The sequence below is a fragment of the Chiloscyllium plagiosum genome, chromosome 29 (genome assembly GCF_004010195.1).
Source record: "Chiloscyllium plagiosum isolate BGI_BamShark_2017 chromosome 29, ASM401019v2, whole genome shotgun sequence".
Lineage (NCBI taxonomy): Eukaryota > Metazoa > Chordata > Chondrichthyes > Orectolobiformes > Hemiscylliidae > Chiloscyllium > Chiloscyllium plagiosum.
Genome location: NC_057738.1, coordinates 28,486,398 through 28,503,487, shown reverse-complemented (window position 1 = coordinate 28,503,487; position 17,090 = coordinate 28,486,398). Strand labels below are relative to the sequence as shown.

Here is a 17,090-nt window from a genome sequence, read left to right as displayed (position 1 = left end):
TTTAATTAAAGGGATGGAGGCGGGATGAGGTATCTAGTTGAAGGTGTGCATGTATGGAGATTCTATCAGTGATCAATAACTGATTACTGAGGAATGGTGAACTCAAACCACATCAAACCTGCTAGGCATTGTCTCCCCATGATAAAGCCACACTGGCCATCCTAGATTAATCTCCACTTGGTAAGGCAAGGAGCAAGAGTTTTTTCAAGCTGCCCTGTTAATTCTATTAATTCTGGTTATATCATTGTAAATCCTTTCTCTACTGCTACAGGAGGACTCAATGTCAACTAACCAATGTTCAAAATTAACTTATCATCACCTACTTTTGTTGTCAATTTCTTCTGAAATGAACTCCAATACATTAAAGGAATGTGGAAGTGTTATGGTAATGTCACTGAACAGTAATCCAGACTTAAATCGCAGGGGTGAAGGTTTGGGTGCAAAACTCTCCTTTGCGAATGGCAACAACTGAATTCAATAAAAACATTGCAATAAAATGCTAGACCAGTTGAACCATTGTCCATTGTTGTAACAAAAAACAACCCATATCTGGCTCACTAATGAAATCTGTCATCTTTAGCTGATCTAGTCAACTTGTGACCCCAGATCCACAATGAGAGAGACTCTGAACTGTCTTCTGGGCAATTAGGGACGAGGAGTAAATGCTGATACCCAAACCCTATGAATTAATAAAAAATAATATTGTTCAATTTTCTGGTCCTAGATGTCATGTTGCAGTTTTATAAAACTTTGATTAGGCCACACTTAGAGTACACACATTACAGGGAAGAGGTGTAGGCTTTGGAGAGGAAGCAGAAGTTTATTGGGATGCTGCCTGAATTAGAGTGTGTCAGGAGAGGATAGAAAAACTCGGGTTGTTTTCTCTGAAGCAGAGGCTGGCGGAGACTTGATAGAAATCTATAAAATTATGACATGCTTATTTAGGGCTGATGGTCAGAATCTTTGTTCCCTCCAGACTTGAAATGTCTAATACCAGGGGACATGCATTTATGATGAGAGGAGGAAAGTTCAAAAGGTGATGCGAGGGGCAAGTTTTTTTTTAAGAAACACAGTGGTAGGAGTCTGGAACGTGCTGCAAGGGATGGTGGGGGAGGGAGATATGATAGTGGTGTTTAAGAGACTTTTAGATAAGCACATGAATATGCAAGGAACAGTGGGATACTGACTAAGGGCAGGCAGAAGGAGTTAGTTTAATTTGGTGTCATGTCTGGCACAACATTACGGGCCAAAGGGCTGGTTCCTGTGCTGTAGAGTTCCATGATCCCCGCAAAAGATTTTTTTTTTTAACATCCAGATACTTCACAATCTCTTCGTTCCTTTGTAGTCACTAATTAGTGATTGCATACATGGGCAAACACACCGGTGGTTTTGGGTATGAGCTAGAAACAACAGCGGATGGTAGTTGGAGCCTTGGTTTCTGGCAGCACTGCCAAGATGTTGCATGTGTCTTAGTGAACCAAGTGACTGGGACCATTCAGGTAATTATAATGGGACTGGAAGGGACAGAATGTACAAACCTTGAAAAATAGCAGCAAATCGAATCAAATGGGAATAAATTGTAAAACAAAAAGGCAAAATTAGCGCCTTTAACTTAAATACATGCAGCATTCAGAACAAAATTGATGAATTAATGGTACAATTACAGGTTAATGGGCATGATAGTGAAGCCACATCTCTGTAATTGCTGTGGGTCAATTGAAGCTAGAAACTGAATATTGAGGGCGATGAGGCTTTCTGAAAGGGCAGATGAAAAGGTGGTTAGAATGGGATGGAAGTACAACAGTATCCATTTAACAGATCCATTGCACACAGGAGCATCACTGCCTTGCACTTCACATGGGCACCATTAAAATAATAAAAAAGGCTGTTAATAGAGTCAGAGCATGGATACAGACCCTCCGGTCCAACCAGTCCACGCCAAACTAAACTAGTCCCACCTACTGCATTTGGCCCATATCCCTCCAAACCGCGCCCCCCCTTCACGTACCCATCCAAATGTCCTCCAAACATTGCAACTGTACCTGCATCCATCACTTCTTCTGGCAGTCTGTTCCATAGATGAACCACTCCCTGCAAAACAGTCGCCCCTCATGTTCCCCCTAAGTCTTTCTCCTCTCACCTCCAAAGTTTGCCCCCCAGTTTTGAACTCCCCACCCTAGGGAAAAAAGGAGTTTTGTTTTTTCAACTCCTCAAAGTAGTCTTTTGTATCTTGCCCTACTGAAATTCGAGTTGACCATTATGAGATTTCAACATTAGATCTGACAGCTTGACAAAGCAAAGGCATAATTAGACAGTAGGTCAAAAGACAGAATCAAAGCATGCTAAAGGGCTGCCCTCTGTTCTGTACACTGATCTCTAGGTGTGTGGCAAAACAGAATAACGTTGCTCCCCCAAAATTAGTTGAAGGATGACTAAAAGGTGCAAAGGAATCAGGTTTTGCATTCTGTTAAATGCTGCCTCAAAGCTTTACATTTTCTCGACATAAAACTTAACCTAGTAAAGAGCTGCTGTCTAGAGTTATAGAGCTATAAAAACCTGATGAACTGTTGCCCCAGGAAAACATTAGTGCTCGGTCACTTTCATGCAGCCTTTCGGTATTGTGTGTGCGTGTAAAGGATATTAGAAGTAACCTATTTTAGAAACCAAATTCTATTACAAATGTTAACTAATTGTCACCCTTACACCAGTGCTATGCTCAGGAAAGCTGCAGTCTATTTGTTATGGCTAGTCTGGCACAGCTCAATTTCTCTCCTTTGAGAAAATAACCACAGCAAGCAGACACACTCTACTGGAGATGAGCGACACTCAGAATTCCAAGGCAAATAAACCCGGGCTTCAAGAGGTTGTTTTAATTTCCTAGATTTCACTTCATTTTATAAAGAAACACTGCAAGACAAATACTTATGGGCCCTCTCGAGACATGTTCCAAACATAACCCTTTCAGCTATTTCAAGATCTAAAGTGATAGTTCAACAAACTTATTAAATACAGATCGTCTTCAATTAAGACAGGCAGGAAAATAAAGTCTACCACAGCCCAAGACAGAGGGAAATGTCCAGGAGAAAGTGAGGACTGCAGATGCCAGAGATCAGAGTCAAGAGCGGAAAAGCTCAGCAGGTCAGGGAAATGTCTGCAGCTCTGAGCTAGCTCTATCCAGTGCAGGAGTACGCAAATGTAAAAGTGGAAAGCACCTTCCAGTCTTTTGAATTATTCTGGAGTCTTTCAGGATCCTTTCCTTTCTCAGACTTTTTAAAAGATGAAATGCATTAAAATTTCTTTTCACCAGAGACACTCAACTTTGATAAGATATTGCTTCCCTTGTGTTTGAAAGCTGAAAAGTAGTAATTGGCACAAAATAACTTCTCCAGTGAATTCCTTCCATTCAGGTGTTGAATCCTTCTATGCATCCACAGTGGCCAATGAATTTTCAACAGGATTTAAATCACTGTGATAATCCAACCAAACAGACCGTGCTTCCACTCAATGTCTAAACACAAGTAATAATTAACAAATGCTTCTAGCGAGCGATTTGGAACAGGAAGTGTGGACGTTTCTAAGCACACAGACAGTGACAATCACTGTGGACTGACTGGACCTCTGCAGCCATATTTGCAGGTTCAAAATTGAAACTGAGAGCCCTCTTTCGAAGCAGAATTTTACAGTACAGAAAGAGGCCATTTAACCTATTATGTCTGGAGCATCTTTTTTAGATTAGATTACTTACAGTGAGAGAGCAAGGCGGTTCATTGAAATGGCAAGTGGAAGGTTGGGGTCATTCCTACAGACAGAGCAGATGTGCTCTGCACAATGGTCACTCAGTCTGCACCTGCTTCCTCCAACATTAACTCTGTTTCTCTGTCCAGAGATGCTGCAAGACCTGCTGAGTTTTCCAGCATTTTCCGGTTTCAGATTTCCAGCATCTCCACTGTTCCGCTTTTATAATGACCAAATAATCAGTCCCAATCATGTCATTTGAAAGATGAATGTTTGACCAGGAGACTACGATGAATACTCCTACTCTTCTTTGAGTAGTGTTACAAAACATTTACATTCTCCTGAAAGGCAAAGACTGGGTCTCAGTTTAAATGCCTCATCAGAAAACAGCATATCTGGTAGTGCAGCACACCCCTCAGTACTGTGCTGCAATATCAGCCTACATTATCTGCTCAAGTCTACAGAAAGGGCTTGAATTATCAACCTTTGACTCAAAAGGCAAAACATACTCAAAGCATGAACCAAGCATGACACCCATACCAACCTTTATTTCTCCTCTTTCACGATTCCTGCCAGCTGTACACTTTCCACCCTTCCCAGGTTGCAAACCAGCCCTTCTGCTTGACAAACTAAATACTTGGGCCTTCTCACCAAGATGGTAGCCCCTTTGCCCATTTACAAAACCTGGGCTGGATGATTTCAATAACACAACACGTTGTTGAAAGCTCAAGAATTCAATCTCATGCTATGGATTCCAAGAATTTAACTGATGCTGATGTTAAACCGATTGGCTTATTAGGGAGAAGTGATAATGATGGGAGCTTGTGGAGTAGGATGGAGTCAATATACACCCCATTTTGCAATGTAATAAATCATCAACTCATGCACCTTCATGGATCGACTGAGAAGCATTGACAGATTGCAGCAAGAACGTTTATATTTTAACCACTAGTTAGCAGATTAAGTGCTCTACTGTATATAAAAAAATCCATTGCTAAAGTGGCAGTGAAAGAATTGTTACAGGTTTGTTTAGCACAACCGGTCTTCAAATCCATTGTAATAAGTTAAACACAAACTGGGGCATTAGGCAATCTTTTAGACTGAAGCACATTTAATACATATTATATAACACAAACTTGCCAAAATCTGTGGGGTATTACAGCCAGCAGCTTCCAAATGGAATTCTTTGCAAACTGCCGACTGATTGAAAAGAGAAACTAGTAGAGTCTGTGAGATGGTAAAAATTAATTTTAAAAATGCTGCTCTAGAGTAAATAGACAAAGTCTTTTCCCTGGGATCAGGGAGTCCAGAACTAGAGGGCATAGGTTTAGGGTGAGAGGGGAAAGATATGAGATAGACCTAAGGGGCAACTTTTTCACACACAGGGTGGTACGTGTATGGAATGAGCTACCAGAGGTAGTGGTGGAGGCTGGTACAATTGCAATATTTAAGAGGCATTTGGATGGGTATATGAATAGGAAGGGTTTGGAGGGATATGGGCCGGGGGCTGGCAGGTGGGACTAGATTGGGTTGGGATATCTGGTCGGCATGGATGGGTTAGACTGAAGGGTCTGTTTCCATGCTGTCCATCTCTAGGACTATGTAGATACTAATGATTCCAAATGGCAGTTATCATAAAAGTACATCTGTATTTATAGTGTATGTGGGAAAAGAAATAAAACAAATACCTTCCTTGGAAAACAGTTCAAGATGACTTCAACAATATAATTTAATGGACATAAATGTTGCACAACCCAGCTGCAAAACAACACAAATACCTACAGAGATTGCACTGATCAACTCCCAATACAATCCTGGCTCGGCTCAACTCAACTCAACTCATCAGCTTAAGGTTTATAGCTGACCACAGTTTGACATTCCTACGTAGGTGTAGTGGTTATAATATAGACAGACTGAATTCATAGATGGGTGATTGCATGATAGAAATCAACATGATTGTGACTGAACTTTATGCCTTCTGAAATAGTCAGCACTTGATAAAGCATCTTCATGTTAGTTGCAGGTAGGAAAAAAAAGACTTCACACTGCAGGAAACCTCCAATCACCCTTCACCTACTTCTGTTCTTTATTAACTATAAATAATGGAGAAGGAGACCATTCAGCACAAGTCTGCTTTCACCATTTAAAGTAACTCAAATGTAATATTCCCATTTCTCTTGATTTCTTCAGGAACCAAAAATACAAGCACGTTTAGAATATACTCAATGAAGGAGCACTTTAGATTAGATTAAGATTATATTCCCTACAGTGTGGAAACAGGCCCTTCGGCTCAACCAGTCCATACTGACCCTCCAAAGAGTAACCCATGCAGACCTAATTCCCTCTGACTAATGCACCGAACACTATGGGCAATTTAACATGACCGATTCACCTGACCTGCACATCTTTGGACTGTGGGAGGAAACCAGAGCACCCGGAGGAAACGGGGAGAACGTGCAAACTCCACACAGACAGACGCCCGAGGCTGGAATCGAACCTGGGACCTGGTGCTGTGAGGCAGCAGTGCTAACCATTTCAGTGGTGAAGCATTCCAAAAAATCACAATTAAGTGAAAAAGTACTCTACAGTTGGTTCTGCTATAACGCGCATCTTCAACATAAATTGGCTAAAACGTGATTGAAGAATTTAGACTATTATTTGCAAAATGCGAGCTTTCCTTACCTGTATTGGCTATAATGCAATTCCGGTCCCATAATGTGGGATTGCACAGGAACAGGACTATGACCTTATATAAGAACAGACTGTATCTCCAATGTAAATGACATTGTGGCTCAGTGGTTAGCATATTGGCCTCAACACCAGGGACTGGGGTGACTGTGTGGAGTTCGCACATTCTCCTGGTGTCTCAGTGGGTTCCCACCAGATACACCAGTTTCCTCCCATATTCCAAAGATGTGTAGGCTAAGTGGATTGATCATAGTAAATTACCCATAGTGTCCAGGGATGTGCAAGTTAGATGAATTGGCTACGTGAATTGCAAGGTTACAGGATAGAGTAAGAGTGCTGGTCTGGGTGGGGTGCTCTTCAGAAAGTCAATGTGGACTCAGTGGGCTAAATGGCCTGATCCCACAATGTAGGGATTCTATGATTCTTATTCTAAAGCTGTGACCCTTAATTTAGATATCCTGGACAGGAGAAATGTCTTCTCACCATTTAACTCGTCGAGTCTTAAAAGGATTTTTATGTCTTTTATTAGATTAGCTCTTAAATCTTCTAAATTTAGCAGACAGAGCCCCAGTCTACTCAATCTATCATCCGGACAATTCTCATTTTGGCTGTTATCGTTATAACCTTCCAATATTTATTTGAAATTGTACAGAATAAGCATTTTTAAACTGCAAATTCTAAGAAACATGGGTGTTTGGCACTTAATTATCTGTATCTTCCTACATACTAGTAACACTGACCTAAATCGCAAGAAAAACCACAAACAATGGACCTACATTTGCACTCAATATTCCAGTGGTCATGGAGACAGACTAACAACTGCTGTTTTTCCAATTTGCCAATTTGTAAATGGTTAAAGTAAAACTTGCAGCATTTGAAGAGTTCTGGACCTTTTTTACAAAAAGAAATGCCCAAAAGTAGCTCAAACCTTTCTTGCAATTAATGTTGCAATAAGCGCAGTCTGCAATGTACAGTAAGCTGGCCCACTATTCTGTGGGATCATGGACATTTTTTGTATTCAGCATGCCATCTACCATCAGATGGTCAGTAAAACTGTACTAATCCAAGGTAGTTCACCGGCAACATAAAATTCCTCTACAGTATTTTGATATCCTGTGTGCCAGACCATTTTATTTTTGACATATTTTAAGGAGACACTCATTTATAAAAGTAAAAACTGAAAGAACTGCAGATGCTGTAAATCAGAAATGAAAACAGAAATTGCTGGAATAGCTCAACAGGTCTGGCAGCATCTGTGAAAAGAAATCAGAGTTAACGTTGCCAGTCAAGTGACCGTTCCTCAGAACTGAAAGGGTTCTAAAGAAGGGTCACTTGATCCGTAATGTTAACTCTGATTTTTCTTCACGGATGCTGCCAGACCTACCTAGCTTTTCCAGCAGTTTCTGCTTTTGTGTTATTTATAAAGTGCCCTTCATGACTAGATGTCCCAAAGCACTTTTCAGCCTTTGAAATTATGTTTGTAGTGCCTACAGATTGTTAACCCATATTCCCAAGCCATATGTAAATATACAGGAATGTTTATTTTCTACTAACTCCAAGAAATCCTATGCCTTGCAGGCAGGAGTAACATTAAGATGGGATGCGACATTGGGAAGGGGAGTAAGAGAAGTTAGACAAATCGAACACCCAATTAACAAAATGGTGTGACAAATAATGAAGGAGCTGGTGGAAAGAAATTTTGGAAACGATGGTGATGGTTTGTGACCCAGAGGTTTGACCAATGCTACACGGACTGAAATGGTACAGCATTTGACAGAAGAGGACACAGATTGGGCAAACAGAAGGGAGGCTACAAAAGAGCTACTGACAGAAAATGTGAACAAAACAAATGGGCAAGGCTCCGATCAAATTGTGGAATTGTGGGAGACCTTTTAATCAACACATGTGATCCAGTATGCCCAAAACCAGATAAATTTGATAACTTAAGAAACTAAGGATCAATCTTCTAAATTGATCACTAGCACTAAGTTTTCTTGTAAGTTAGGTAGAAAAGGGGTTTGCTAACAGGGGCAGATACCCAACCTTGAGGGTAACGGACATCTGCATCAAACATTTGCTTCGAATTTCGTGGAATGTCTCAGTTGGAAATACCACCCAATTCCTTTAAAAGCTCATTATATAATTCCAAGTACAAGTAACAGTTGGCCTTGCAAGAAGCCGAACTGAAGTCTAGACACTCAATTCAACCCAGCATCTTTTAGTTCAAGATCCTCACTGAAAGTAACAGTATTTCCCAGAAACATGTAGATAGGATACAAGGGAATAGAAAAAGTTGTAAACAGATTAACGGTGGCAGATGTTGGCAATGGGATTTAACCTTGATACATGTGAGGTGAAGCACTTTGCAGGAAGTAACAAGCCAAGGGCATACTCAATGAATGGAAAGACACTAGCAAGCTCAGAGGAATACCGGGATCTTGGGGGTGCTTGTCCACAGATGCCTGAAGGTGGCAGGACATATTAATAGGTAGGTAAGACAGCATACATGGCAGTCATGGCACAGATTATAAAAGCAGGAAGTCATGCTGCATTTGTACAGAAGTTTGATTGGCCGACAGCTGGAGTAGTGTGCGCAGTTCCAGCTACCACACTAAGGGAAGGATGTGATCGCAGTGCAGGGGGTGCAACGCAGACTCACTAGGTGGGTTGCCTCAGATACTGCATTTCAGCTATCATGGGAAGGTCCAGGTACAACATTCCGGCTTGGCATCAATTTAAAGACCCTTAAGTAGACAATTAATGGCTATTTATAAGCCTCAACTCACCACCTCCCCTTACCTGGCGAGCAAGCTGAAGAACTTCCATCTTGGGAAACCTTGGTAACTGCAGCCCACCTGGAGGTGAGTGGGCTGCATTTGTCCCAATTTGTGGATAATAGGAGGCCCGGATAGCAGGCAAGAGGTGGTCTCTGAAAGCAGCCCTCTTGCCTTTGGGTCCAATCTTTTGACTCCAGTCTTTGCTTGACCCCAGCCTTTGCTTGACCCCAGCCTTTGACTGGCTAGCAGCTTCTGGTGACCAGATCATTAATGCCAAAACAGTGATCAGGAGAGCTGCTTGCCATTGCCTGTTAACTGTTTGTAACTAGGTTGCCAGTCAAATCAGCTGAGGGTGACATGTTAGTTACCCCCCATACTTAAAACTGTATGGGAAATTCTGCCCTCCTCTGCACTCCTCTGCACTCCAGCCACAGAGCCGATAAAACAAATAATAACCAGAGGCATTGCAGACCGAATATAAATAAAAAAACTCTGGAACAAGGATAAATCATACAATTGGCAGCACACAATGCAGATCTTTTGGTCGGCTTTTTCCCTTCAAATGTAGCCCACACACCACACTGTTACAACTCATCACTCATTTAATGCCTGCAAGAGCTCATTCGTTCTACAGCTTGACCCTGCTTCACCCTCCACAATCTCCTCAGACTTAAACCAAAGCAGTAAGAGATAGAAGAAAGCTATAGAGGGGGAGAGCAGTCACAACACAGGCACGAGCAGTGTATAAAATCAACACAATAACTTCCATTTGCATGGAGCCTAAAATAAAGCAATATGTTTTAAAAAAGTGTTAAGAAAGATAGAAGGGACCTGAGGGGTAACTTCTTCACAGAGGGTGGATTGTACATGGAATGAACTGTCAGAGGAAAATGGTAGATACAGATACAGTTAAAACGTTTGAAAGATATTTGGCCAGGTACTTGAATAGGAAAGATTTAAAGAGATGTGGGTTAAACACAGGCAAGTAGGACTAGATTAGCTTGGGAAACTTGATCAGCATGGACGAGTTGGACCATAGGGTCTGTTTCCATGCTGTATGACTAAGACTCTAAAACGTGGTACCAACCTTTGGTATTGAGCTCCAGGAGATATCAGAACAAGTGACCATAAACTGTGTCTGAAAGGTAACTTTCAAGGCACATCTTAAGAAAAGTGGAGCATCCAAGACATATACAGAAGGAAAACAGCTAACGACAAAAATTACACTAGTGCACCAATCACAGCCTAGGATCCCAACAAGACCAAAATTTTAAGAATGATGAAATTTCAAAGGCCTTTTATTGGAGGAGGTTAGAGAGAGAGAGGAGGTGGGGAATCCATGGAGGGATTTGGAAATGAGACAGTGTGTGGATTTCAAAACCGATGCTGAGATTTTTTAACATGTGGATGTCCATCTGCCATGTTGAAGGTTAAGATTCTCCTACAGAAAATCGCAAAGTATCAAATAACCTCCAGGTTCATCCCTGCAGTACACAATATAATTTGTGTTGTTCAACTTCAAAGAGATTTGTATGTCATCACAAGAGATTCAGTACAAGATAGATGTACAATATGGGACATTGCTGCTCTAATCATAACAATGCTTTGTATTGGTTAACATCAGTATAAAATTCTGATGAATGGACATTCATGACAGCCCCAAGATCAAAACTGAAATAATTTTGTGGAATAACATTTTATCATTCCAGTGTCCAAGACAGATGCTCTTCCTGTTGGAACAGGACGTGATAGATGGAAACCTTTCTGTAGCAAAGCCATTGCAGCTCAGGTCAGTCTTAAATATTCCTCTTATACAACCTATGTAGAGGTAGCCAGTGAAAAACTGCAAAGCTTCTATTAACTAGGCTGGCTACAGAGAGAGACTACCATACCTAATAGCTCAACTCTAACCACAGATGCCTCATTCCAAACCTTGCTCAAACTGTGTTAATTGAAGCCACCAGACAGTGAGGTCTGTACACGCTCTGTTGCACAGTAAAAAGAAATAAACCGTGTGTTCTTTTTGGAAAGCACCGAGACAGGAGAGAATGCATTGCTTACCTCTCAGGATGTAATTCTGGTAGTTCTGGTCTGCTTCTGCTCCTACTTTTATCAAACATGTCAAACCCTCAGCAACGACAAACTCATGAACCAAATCCTTGTCATCCTAATGGGATTAAAGCACAGTTCCAAGGGTTAATACGTTAGGAAGATACTTATGATTGAATTGTACAGACAGCAACAGAAATATTTCTGTATTCTATTTTGTATATGGGGAATTAACAAATGGAAATGAATGAATGAAAAGAAACAAACAATAATAGCAACAGCAGCAAAATCAAATTCGCATCTTAGAAGGAGAATGCCCTCTACATTAGCACTACACTTTGTATTTTGAACACTAGTCCACATTTCCAAAAGTGACCATGAATCGAGCTTCTATTTCATTTATTCTAAGGGTGTCTATTGATAACCTTGCTAATTAATGCCAAATTATGGCCAACACAATCATCCCTTCTAAATATGGAGTTGAGTGTGCCAATTATTTTATTTCTCAAAGTACCCCAAGAGCTAGCAAAAGGGGAGGAGACTTTTACACAATAACGACTGGCACGTAGTGCCCTTACAGTGATTATCAGCACCAGTGACCTGGGTTCGATTCCAGTCCTGGGTTTGCATGCTCTCCCCATATTGGAGTGGACTTCTTCTAGGTGTTCCAGTTTCCTCCCACAGTACAACAATGGGCGGGTTAGGAGGATTGACCATGCTAAATGGCCCACAGTGTCCAAGGATGTTTAGATTAAGTGGATTCATCAAGGTAAAATCCCCACATGGAGTTATGGGGATGGGATGGGGGCAAGTCTAGGTGCGATGTACTGTAGAGGGTCAGTGTAGACTCAATGGGTTGAATGGCCTCTTTCTGCACTAAAGGGATTCAATGGTCAATTAACCCAAGTGCTTCACAAGCACATTATGAAACAAAAACAAAAACCAAATCACACTGGGAGATAATAGCACAGATGGCCAAACCTTTGCTCAGAGATAGGGTTTAAGGAATGCCTCTTTGCTCCTACGAGGCTGAGGGGTTTAGGGAAGGATTTCCAATCACCGGGATTCTGCATGACCATCAGCAGTGGAGTGGTTATGTGCTTGTGTCTAAGAGGGTTGAATTGGAGGAATGCACTGTTTCATTAAAACAGAGATACAATTTCAGACCTTAAAAACAAGTGAAAAAAAATCTGTTTTGTACAGAAGACCTTGGTGAATCTAAACAGAGGCATTACTTATTGAATTAATAATTATTGCTGTGTTTATAGTGTATCCCACTTATATCCTGTTTTAACATGTCTTTTGTTGAAAATCACCATGCAATGCTTTAGGCTTAACCTTATGGTCTAATAAACTAGAACAACACTGCAACAGAGCATCAATTCAGCATTCAATATTCTAGCCACTCTCTCCTATTTCTAGACTACATTCCTATCTATATCTTTTCTCCTCTCATGCAGTTGGGGTCAGAGATGCTGCCCTTGTCTTTTACGGAAACTTACAGCATCGCACATTTATCTGTGCAACAATTCCAGTTCATGGAGCAACTTCCAATGTTGAATGCAGGTTATGACCAACTACCCAGAATTTTAAACTCAATATCTGTACAGTATACAAACACAAAACACATCTTACAGAAATTTTCTTTAAAAATCCTTGTTAGTACAAGTCTCACTTCTCCAGAAGTAAAATGACAGCATCTCATCAAGTGCTGACAGTTTGAGGTGAGAGGGGAGGCGGGGGGGGGGGGGGGTGGGGGGGTGAGTCATGGAAGTCATGAGCTCTCAGGAACAGTCACAAACAATAAACCTAGTGAAGGGCCCAGTGACGGTTCAGAACAGAGTGGAAACAACGGCTGTAAACCATTACCCCAGCCCACGGATTCCACAGAGGCTTTATAATCAACCCAGTGCCCAAATCATTTCTTAAACAAAATACAACTCCCATTTTCAATTGGTTTTAATTTGCTTTTAGAACTAATATTGCAATTTGGCAATGATCTGCAGAGCGAACGGTGTTTACACTAATCATAAATGATCTGCAATCAATAACAGGAACTCTCAAGTTATATTCCATCATAACTTTCTCCTTATCCATCATAATTATAAAATCATTCATTTTGTAACTCTGCCTTCGAATCCAATAAATTCCCAAGAGGAGAAATAGTTTCAGAATCTATCTTTTCAATTCCCATTAAAATTATATTACATGATCAGTTGGATAACCAGCCTCACCTCCCTCCAACGTTCATTTCAGCTCCAGTGAAGACAAGCCTAAACTGCACGATCCAATTCCCTCATATGATCAACCATTCTTCCCAAGATTCAACCCTTGGGAACATTCCTGAACCATACAAGCAAGTACATCCCTCACTGTGTAAGGAAACCAAAACTGAACAATATCCCAGATACAGTCTTGCAAATACCTTGCACTGCTAAAAGACAGAGATCTAGGGATTCAGGTACATAGTTCTTTGAAGTTTGCATCACATATAGACAGAATGGTTAAAAAGGTGTTTAACACACTTGCCATCATTGTTCAGTCTTTCGAGTATAGGAGTTGAGACGTCATGTTGAGGTTGTACTGGACACTAGTGAAGCCATTTTTTGGAATATTGCGTCCAGTTCTGATCACCCTGCTGCAGTAAGATTATTAACCCGGAGAGGGTTCAGAAGAGATTTACCAGTATGTTGCCAGGTATGGAAGGTTTGAGTTATAAAGAAAGACTGGTTAGACTGGGACATTTTCCACGGGAGTGTGGGAAAGTGGGAGGTTACACAAATTGGGAGGAAGAATAGAGGCTTCGACTATTTTCTATATGGGGAAAGGGTTCAGAAATCTGAAGCATAAAGGGGCTTGGAGGTCCGAGTTCAGGATTGTTTTAACCTTAACAAGGTAAATGCAATGTTAGCTTCCATTTCAAGAGGGCTGGAATACAACAGCAAAGATGTACTATTGAGGCTGGATAAGGCTCTGGTCAGACTGCATCTGGGAGTATTGTGTTACTTTGGGCACTGTACCAAAGAAAGGATGTCCTGCTTTGAGAGTCAGATGTACAGCAGAGAAACAGACCCTTAGGTCCAACCTATCCATGCCAGCTAGATATCCCAACCCAATCTAGTCCCACCTGCCAGCACCCAGCCCATATCCCTCCAAACCCTTCCTATTCCTATACCCATCCAGATATCTTTTAAATGTTGCAATTGTACAAGCCTCCAACACTTCCTCTGACAGCTCATTCCATACACGCAACACCCTCTATGTGAAAATGCTGCCCCGTAGGTCTCTTTTATATCTTTCCCCTCTCACCCTAAACCTATGCCCTCTAGTTCTGGACTCCCCCACCCCAGGGAAAAGACCTTGTCTATTTATCCTATCCATACCCCTCATGATTTTATAAAACTCTATAAGGTCACCTTTCAGCCTTCAATGCTCCAGGGAAAACAGCCCCAGCCTATTCAGCCTCTCCCTATAGCTCAAACCCTTCACCTGGCAACATCCTCCTGAACCCTTTCAAGTTTCACAACAGCCTTCTGCAGACCACACTTTCTCCTAGTTGCTTCCACTAGCAGGAGAAACTAGGACCCAAGGGCATAGCCTCAGAGAGAAAAGAGATGACCCTTTAGAATGGAGATGGGGGGGGGGATTTCTTCAGTCAGAAGGTGGTGAATCTGTCGAGCCTATTGCTGCAGCGAGCTGTGGAGGCATAGTCATTGAGTGTCACATATTTAGGTAAAGGGATCAAGGATTACAGGGAGAAGGCAGTAGAATGGGGTTGAGAAACATCAGTCACGATTGAATGGAGCATTCAAATGGCTAAAAGGCTTAATTCTGCTCCTATATATGGTGGTTATCTTCACTAGTTACCTCGGTATCTCTTGGCCTGTTTTGAAACTGTCCTTGGATTACTGATAAGCAATCATTTCAAATTAAATGCTTTTTTTCAAACCATGGAAACAATATGAACTCAAAGCTAGGTTCAAATCCGATATTTCTGGTAGAGATTTGAAAATCCTTCAATTTGCTTTCTGATCAGCCTGACTTCTCTGGCCTTTGTATCACCCATGTCTAAGACCAGCTATGTAGGCTACTGATAGACATTGGGCAGTGTACTGCCCTAGTCACTAGGGTTGCCTTGAGCAAATTGGATACACAAACAGCTCTTTGGGAATCTTAACTTCTGAAAGATATTTGCCACATAAATAACTCTGTTGTTTAGGTGGTTTATGATTCATCTATATTACATAAATCTCTTTAGAGATTATTTTTATCACAGATGTAATGTACACACACTTATGCAGACATTGTATTTTGGTATATACTTTGTTGAAATAACTGTAGTTAACTCAGTTCCCACACAAATCTGCTAAGAAATCCAGTGGCCTCTGGATGTATGGAAGTTATTTCTTCCATTGCCCTGCAGTGTGATCTTTCACTGATCTCCTCCAGTGGTTATGGCCATAACTTCAGCCACTGAGAAGGGCACACAAGGCCAACGGATGAAACAACTGTTGATCTGCATTCCAATCTCACTAGCCTTCGATCACAACAGAGCTTCAGGAGGTTGACAACCCTGGTGACAGGGAGAAACTGCTTACCCAACTTTGCAACACATTGTTAGAAGAGTGAAAGGAAAATGTTAAACGTTAGCATCACTTGCAAAGTGGCACGATGAGCAGCACCACAAAGTTTAGCCGAATAGTTTTGGGGTCTATATTTATCCAAATCTACTCATCAAACCTACATTAAAAAATTTTAAATTCTTTGGAGTCACATTGAGCAAAATTACAGTCCTTGATTCAAAGTATTAATACTAATTTAGTTTAGGTAATAAACAGTTGTTCCACCAATCTGTCTCAGTTCATATTAAACCCCATGTGCAATTCATCACGAATATACTTAAACAGGCTTTAACAATATTTGATTGCAGAATTGAAGATACCAAAATGGCTATGATTTGCAATCCACTCAGATCCACACATCAAAAGTCATCTGACAAAGAGATACGTGCTGATTTCACCAGTTTTCAACAATACCTTGGACACGTTTAAATTAAACCTGGTAGCCACAGCATGCACTGTCCCAAGACAGAGCCCCATTACACTGGAACTTCAATCCTTCTGTACTGCAGCACTCTGCACACTCTTGCTCACACTTTAATTCCTCCCAGAAGTTAAACTTTAAACGTTTAGGCTGCATCAGTCTTGTCTAAACATCAAAATTAATTGCAGGTAGCTTGAAAGTGCCCAGGGATTTCAAAGGAAGATTGCACAGAGGTTGTACTGTGGTCCTTGCCACAAGCGCTATAAGGCTGGTTCAGAATTTCTCTGAAATCCAGTCTCACATGAAGTATGAATCCAAGTTTTTGAACTATTCAGTCTCAGTATGTGGCTATAGCTGGCATTTATTGCGAACCGAGCTGCCTGACAGCAAGTGTTAAGGGTTTAGACTAGAGTGGTGCTGAAAAAGCACAGCAGGTCAGGCAGCATCCAAGGAGCAGGAAAATAGACATTTCGGGCAAAAGCCCTTCATCAGGAATAGCTCTATTCCTGATGAAGGGCTTTTGCCCGAAACGTCGATCTTCCTGCTCCTCAGATGCTGCCTGACCTGCTGTGCTTTTCCAGCACCACTCTAGTCTAGACTCTGGTTTCCAGCATCTGCAGTCCTTGTTTTTACATCGCAAATGTTAAGGACTTAACAGAACCACACCACTACCCCTTAACCCACCAGTTTTCTCAAAATTCTCACCCACCTTTTACTGAATGAGCAGAATTTTCTTTCCAGCTAAATATTGGGAAATGCAATTCCATTGTTCATTCCCTTCCCTCCAAACTCCATCTT

The 17,090-nt window shown here is 41.3% G+C and overlaps 1 protein-coding gene across 17 annotated transcripts in view; it reads right to left on the bottom strand.

The window, feature by feature from the left end:
- The window catches only part of LOC122564459 (FH1/FH2 domain-containing protein 3-like), a 650,002-nt gene that overhangs the window by 288,283 nt on the left and 344,629 nt on the right, over positions 1–17,090 (bottom strand). For all 17 annotated transcript variants that reach the window (XM_043719360.1, XM_043719363.1, XM_043719365.1 and 14 more), the window contains exon 6: positions 11,262–11,367. In XM_043719360.1, the coding sequence (XP_043575295.1) occupies positions 11,262–11,367 (106 nt within the window). The remainder of the gene's footprint in view (positions 1–11,261; positions 11,368–17,090) is intronic.